General features: G+C 29.9%; 1 protein-coding gene across 1 annotated transcript in view; it reads right to left on the bottom strand.

The window, feature by feature from the left end:
* LOC119584354 overlaps positions 1-7,500 on the bottom strand; it is a gene marked incomplete at its 5' end in the record, with an annotated part of 73,798 nt that overhangs the window by 8,309 nt on the left and 57,989 nt on the right. Inside the window, 3 exon segments of the mRNA XM_037932922.1 lie at positions 1-49; positions 5,870-5,909; positions 7,059-7,166. The exon segment at positions 1-49 is cut by the window's left edge and continues 105 nt beyond it. Coding sequence (XP_037788850.1) covers positions 1-49; positions 5,870-5,909; positions 7,059-7,166 — 197 coding nt within the window.

Genomic DNA, 7,500 nt, shown 5'->3' with positions numbered 1-7,500 from the left:
CTGCACCCCACCCCGAACGCAGGGCGAACCAGGTTTCCCGGACTCGTACCTGTCGGGGAAGGAGAGGCGTGAGGAGACGTGGTCGCGACCCGCCAGGAGGATTTGGGGGGCGCGAGTTTACCCTGCGGGAGGAGTTGTCAGGGGGCGTGAGAGGCTTGGAGGGGGGGGTGCACAGACCACGAGCCTTCCTCGCTCTGGGCAGGCTATTTTACTCAATGATTTCGATGCTCCATTTTGCTCATATCTTTTATTTTATTTATTTATTTATTAGTATATATATATTTTGTTTTTGCTATATAATTTTTTTTTTTTTATTCTCATGTTATGTTGATCTAAAACTGAACCCTTCCCTGAGTCGCATTTAAGAAAAAACAAGAAAAAAAGAAAAAAAAAAAGACAATACACAACACTCAAACACGTATGGCAAAATTAATTTATGCAATTATCTATCAGTCTATTGCCCATGACGAAACCCCCACCCCACTTTGAACAAGCTCACAGTCAGGAAAGTGAGAGAAAAAAGTCTATGAACAAAGACCATGATTAACCATATAGCACACAGTATCCTCAAGAAGGTAGATTTTTTTTTATAAAAGAAAAAAAAAAGAGAGGAGTTTGAAGGGGAAAATGAAAGTAGGAAGATATATATATTATATATATATATATATATATATATATATATATATATATATATATATATATATATATATATAAAATGAAACTTGACATTGAGTAAAATACCGTACCCTTGAGAGAGAACGGTTCCCAGTGAGTAGCAGCCCCCGGAAGCTGCCTTTCGCGTACCTGAAGAAGGGAAGGTAGATGGCGCTAGTGCTGTCAATTCTTGGTTGGTGGGTTGTGGTGTATTTAGAGATCGTTGTGGTGATGAAAGGAGGGAGTAGTAGTAGCATAAACGGCTAAGGTAATGGGTATATATAGCGAGCGCTGCACCCCACCGTGTAGCCGGGGAAGTTTAGATTCTGACTCGGACTGGAACCTGGAGAAGGGAAGGAGGAGGAGGTGAGAGAGCGGTCAGCCTTGGACGCGCCTGCTGCACCCGGGCCTTCTGCACACACAACGCCGCAGTGTTGCCATTGACAATCTCAAAAGGAGAAAAAAAAGAAGAAGCTTGATTGGATTTTTTGTTAAGCTGGATATGCAGAGTAAAAGCTCTTCAATTTTCCCAGCTAAAAAACGGACTTATAAAAAAAAGGCTAATTATAAGCTTTTGACATTTTCCCGCCAAATCCTCTATCAAAATCTAGATCTGGCGGGAAACTCGCTAGAATGGCAACACTGCGATGCCCTTCCTTCACATCTGCCCGTCAACTATTTCGTAAAATAAGGACTAATAATAAGAGAAAAAAAGCATTCTCATTTCTTCAACCTACGTGAAGATTTGTCCATTTGCTAGCTTTTACGATTTTCTGTCGCTTATTCTTAGGTGCAAGACTAATGCTGCTACAGTAAAAGTAAAACATAAAAAAGCTAAAAAAAAAACATTTATTCTCGGCCTAAATGATTTGTCATTTGCAAATTTAGATATATATTTTCTATTTTCATATTGCAACTTGCATGACTAATAATTCTACAGTTGAAGAAAGAAAGAAAAAAACTATAGCATTCTCAGTTCCTCCCGTTTTAATCAGAGAGAAAATAAAAATCTTAAATAAATATTTCTCTATCGTAGATTTTTTATGCTTTCAAATTGTAACAATAATTTATTCTAAAATAAAATAAACTAAAAAGTGAAAAGTACATACAGATTTAAAAGGCAGATAAGCAGCTCCCAAGCTCATGTCTCTAAATCACACTTTTTATGATAAATATGCCATTCTCTCTAATGGAAAATAAAGTCATATGCAAATCACAAGCGCTCTAAGGCACATTGTTTTTTGTGTTTTTCAAAATATATTAAAAAAAAAAAAAAAACATTCATCATTCTGAACGTTATGAAAATGTAAAATAGTCAAGTGTCTCGTGTGGCAATGTTTTTCTTCATTTTTTCCCCTAAATTATGTTCATTCAGGTAATATGTGACCATCAGATGAATCAGAATTAAAAAACAAAAATAAAAAAAAAGTTTAATCACATTTTGGTACTTCCGTATGAATCATCTTTATCATAATCACTGTCATTATCATCATCATTATTATTAATATCATTATTACTATATTTCTATTATTTTATTATTATGATATTATCATTATTGTTATTATTATTATTTTTTATCATTATCATTATTATTATTATTATTATTATTATTATTATTATTTTATCATTATCATTATTACATAATATTATTTATGTTGTTTTTTGTTGCTGTTGTTATTATTATTATATTATTATTATTATTATATTATTCTTATTATATTATTATTCATTATTTTACTATCATATCTTATCATTTATATTTATTATATTATTATTATCTATTATTATTATTATTATTATTATTATTATTATTATTATTATTATCATTAATATCATTACCAATATCCTTATCATTATCATTATTGTTATTACTACCATCATTACCATTACCATTATCATTATCATCTTTTTATGGTCCACCTTCCATATCAAAAAAAAAAAAAAAAGATGAAGAAAAAAAACATTACATATACACAAAAAATACATAACACAAAATGAATGAATAAACAATATCAAAATAATAACAATATCAAATCAAACAAACAAACAACAAAACAAATGAATCCCTAAGAAATCCAATGACTCAGCGACTTTTCTCTTAAAACTTTCTCGAAGAATGAAAGTAACGTCTTGGAAGAAACTGGTTTATTAAGGCAAAGCTTCGGAAGGCAAGGGTCAGTCAAAGTGCTCACTGGACTGAATATTCTACAGATTCTGGATTTAATATTAGTTTTCTCTCTAGTTGTCAAACTCACTCTGCTTAAGAAACGTATTTGCTCATCTGTATGTGAAGAGAATGAATATATTATATAATATATATAATATATATATAATTATATATATTATATATATATATATATATATATTATATATATACACATGTATATATACATGTACAATAATGTACATTTCATGTATATATACATGTAATATTATATATATTTTAAAATATACATGTTATTTAAAATGTATATTACATGTATATGTACATGTATATTAACATGTATATGTACATGTATATATACATGTATATGTTACAGTATATATTACATATATATTATATATATATATCATATATTTTATATAATATATAATATTACATATATACATATATATATTATATTATATAATTATATATATATATATATATATATATATACATACCAAAAATTAATATAATAACACATATATTTCCATTATATTTTACATATATTTCCTGTTATATTTATATATATTATATATAAAATATATATATATTATTATATTATATATTATTATTTTATATACATACATGTATATTATTAATTATTTATTAAAAATTTTATATTTGTGTTTGTTGTGGTGGGTGTGTGTGTTGGTAGTGTGTGTTGGTGTGTGTGTGTGTTGTGTGTTGTTGTGTTTTGGTATGTTGTTTTATGATGTATTATGATTTTTTAATTATTGGTATTTTTGGGGGGTTTTTTGGTTTTTGTTTTTTTGCGTTTTTGTTTTTTTTCTAGTATTTGAAAACAATTAGAATCAGAAAAAAAATTTTTAACATCTTTCTAAAAAATTAAATTAGTTCTAAATTCTTTTCTGTCAAAAAAAAATATATAAAAATCAATATAATATTAAAATATATAAACAAAAAAAAAAAAAAGAGAAAAAAAATTTATCAATATTCATATAACATATTGAAAAAAAAATCATTATCCAAAAAAGTTTAACCATTGTAATGTTGTTGGTGTTTGTGTTTGTGTGTTGTATTTTGGGGGGGGTTTGGTAATGTTGTAAGATGATTGATTAAGATGTTGTATGGGATTGTGTTTTGTTGTGTGGTGTGTGTGTGTTGTGTGTGTGTGTGTTTTGTGTGTTGTGTGGTGTCTGTGTGTGTGTGTGTGGTGTGAGTTGAAAATAGAATAGAAAATGATTATACGGATTCTTGCTTACAGTTGGTCTCACACCATTTTTTTCAAAAAAATTTACAATAACAACATAAATAAAAAAAAATGAAAAAAATACACAGGAAATCAACTAATCCCTAAACACACACACAGAGAAAACTCATAAACACAGGCTCCCAGTTTAACTCACGGTCACCTGCAAATTTTCAGTACGCGATATTTTACTTAATGGGAACATTTGTGTCTTGCAGTTATCGTTGCACTGTTGCAGGGTCATATTATTTGCCATTGATTCTCAGGCATTAGTGATAATACCTGTGAAATGTATCAGCAAACTACAATGATATCTATAATTGGGGATAAAATATGCAATATATACCTGGCTATCTGCATGTGAAATGTGGGTAGAGCATATATACATTCACATGTAAATTATATATATATATATATATATATATATATATATATATATATATATATATATATATATATATATATATATATATATATATATATATATATATATATGTATATATATGTATATATATGTATATTATATATGTATATATATATGTATGTATATATATATGATAGTATATATATATATATATATATATATATATATGTGTGTGTGTGTGTGTGTGTGTGTGTGTGTGTGTGTGTGTGTGTGTGAGTGTGTGTGTATGTATGTATGTATGTATGTATGTATGTATGTATATATACATATATATATATATATATATATATATATATATATATATATATATATATATATGCATACACACACACACACACACACACACACACACACACACACACACACACACACACACACATGTATGTATATATGTATATTATTTTCCTTTGGATATTCAATCACTGTCTCTTTCATATTCACCTTCATCTTCAGATTAAAAGGAAACAAAATTCTCTACTCCCTTTAATGCTCTCTTCTTCTCTTGTCATTTTCAATCATTTATCTATAATCTATCTATTTCTTATCATGTTCTCTTTTATACAAGCTTAACTAAACCATTTTGTTTCTTTCCATGCCTTTAAGCAACTCTACCAGCTCTCTATGCAAGCTCTGCTATATCTTCATCTCTCTCTATGACGCAAGCAATATTTGTAATGTGCAACTACTAATCAAGCAACAGGAACTCACCTTCATTGCAAGACGATGAGTACTTTCAATTGCATACAAAATGGTTATGTATGTATATATATATATATATATATATAAATATATTATATATATATATATATATATATATATATATATATATATATATATATATATATACACATACATATATTTATTCATTTATTTATTTATTTATTGAAATGTTTTGTGGTTTAGCTCGATTTGTTTTAAAATCCTAAAGCTACGAAGATCCAGTGGAAATGAATAAATATAAGAAAGAAAGGAAGAGAAAAGGAAAAGCGATGTTCAATGATGAAAACAAAATCGATAAATGTGAAAAACATAAATAAATCTAAAGAGAAATATAAACGTCAAAATCAGTGAGTGATAATAGACATAAATTCTCCTTCTAAAAATTAATTAGAAATAGATATAGAGAAATACAGAAAAATATAGAAAAATGTCATAGAATGTCATAGAATTTCGAAAAACGTCAAAAGATGTCATAATTTTTCGAAAAAAAAAATCGAAAAAAAATCATAAAATGAAAAATAAATAAAACATTAATACCATTTAAAACCTTCTCGATTATTGGTTAATTAAATACGAAAATGAATAAAAAAAGAAAAGAAAATTAACTATTAACTGTTGAGAAAAGAAAACTATAAAAAATGTATATTATCTTTACCTTTTTTGAGCGTTTGGGAACTGAGGCATAACTGAATAAACTGAAAGGAAAAAAGAAAGAATATATGAATTGATAAAATAAATAAATAAACAAATAAAAGAAAAATACAGAAAAATACCTTTCCAAAACACTTTTTTTTATCTTTTTCTTTTTCTTTCGTTTTCTATGGAGTTTATAAGCAAAGCCTTTTTTTTTTTTTTTTTTTTTTTTGTTTCTAAAGTGCACTGAGGAATAATATATTTTTTTTTTCTTCGTTTGTTTTTTTTTTCTTTCTTTTTCTATTTCTTTCTTCTCTCTCTCTTCTCTTTCTTACTACTTTCCTTCCATCCTTCCTTTTTTCCTTTCCTTATCTGCCTCTCTCTCTAATTCTCATTCTTCTATCTCTTTTCTTTCGTTTTCTCTTTCTTATCCTTATCTTTGTATCTTCCTTTCCTTCCCTGTTAATCTTTTCTTTTTTATTTGTAATATACCGTCCTTCTTTCATTCTCTATTTCTCTCTCTCTCTCTCTCTCTCTCTCTCTCTCTCTCTCTCTCTCTCTCTCTCTCTCTCTCTCTCTCTCTCTCTCTCTCTCTCTTCTCTCTTTCTCTCTTTCTCCTCCTCTCCTATTCTTATCCTTCCTTTCTCTCTCTGATCTTTGTATTTTCTCTTCTCTCCTTTTCTATCTTTCATTTTCCTTTATAACACTTTCTATCCTTCCTTTTATCTTTATATTTCTTTTTTTATTAGCAATATACCTTCCTTTCTCTCTTCATCTCTCTCTAATTCTTCTTTCCTCTTCTTACGTCTATTTATCTATCTTTTCCCTTTTCTTTTATCAGTACCTCATTCTTTCCTCTTGTTTCTTATTTATATTTCATTTTCTTTCCTTCTCTCTCTCTCTCTCTCTCTCTCTCTCTCTCTCTCTCTCTCTCTCTCTCTCTTTCTCTTTCTCTTCTCTTTCTCTTTCTCTTTCTCTTTCTCTTTCTCTTTCTCTTTCTCTTTCTCTTTCTCTTTCTCTTTCTCTCTCTCTCCTTAATTCCGAACTTCCTATCCATCTATCCATCTATCTATCTATCTATCTATCTATCTATCCATCCATCTATCTATCCATCTATCTATCCATCTATCTATCCATCAATCTATCCATCTATCCATCTTTTTTTCTTTTTCCATTTTTTTTTTACCTGGAGAAAAGGTCTTTCGACTCACCAGGTGGGATGACCGACGTGTGCTGCGGCGCCCCGGGGTACGGCGGGGGTTTCTCCACCAGGAGGCTGCTGAAGGTGCCGTTCGTCCCGAAATTCCCGCCGATTTCTACTGCCGAAGGGGAGACGGGGTTATAGTGTGGCTATATAGGGTTATAGGGCTATGTAGGTTATATAGGTCATATATAGGTTATATATAGGTTATATATAGGTTATACATAGGTTATATATAGGTTATATAGGGTTATAGTGTGGCGGGCGGTAGGGGAAGGAGGGTGGGAGGGAGGGAGAGTGGATGGAGGAAGGGTGGGGATAGAGGGGGTAGGAAGGGAAGGATGGGGAGGAGGGAGAAGGGAGGGAGAGGGGGAGGGGGAGGAGGGAGGAGGGAAGGATGGGGATGGGAGAAGGGAGGGAGGGAAGGAGGGAGGGGATAGGAGGGAAGGAGG

This window comes from Penaeus monodon, chromosome 2, assembly GCF_015228065.2.
Source record: "Penaeus monodon isolate SGIC_2016 chromosome 2, NSTDA_Pmon_1, whole genome shotgun sequence".
NCBI classification, from domain to species: Eukaryota; Metazoa; Arthropoda; class Malacostraca; order Decapoda; family Penaeidae; genus Penaeus; species Penaeus monodon.
The sequence above is the reverse complement of the archived record's forward strand: the minus strand, read 5'-3'. Positions and strand labels throughout refer to the sequence as shown.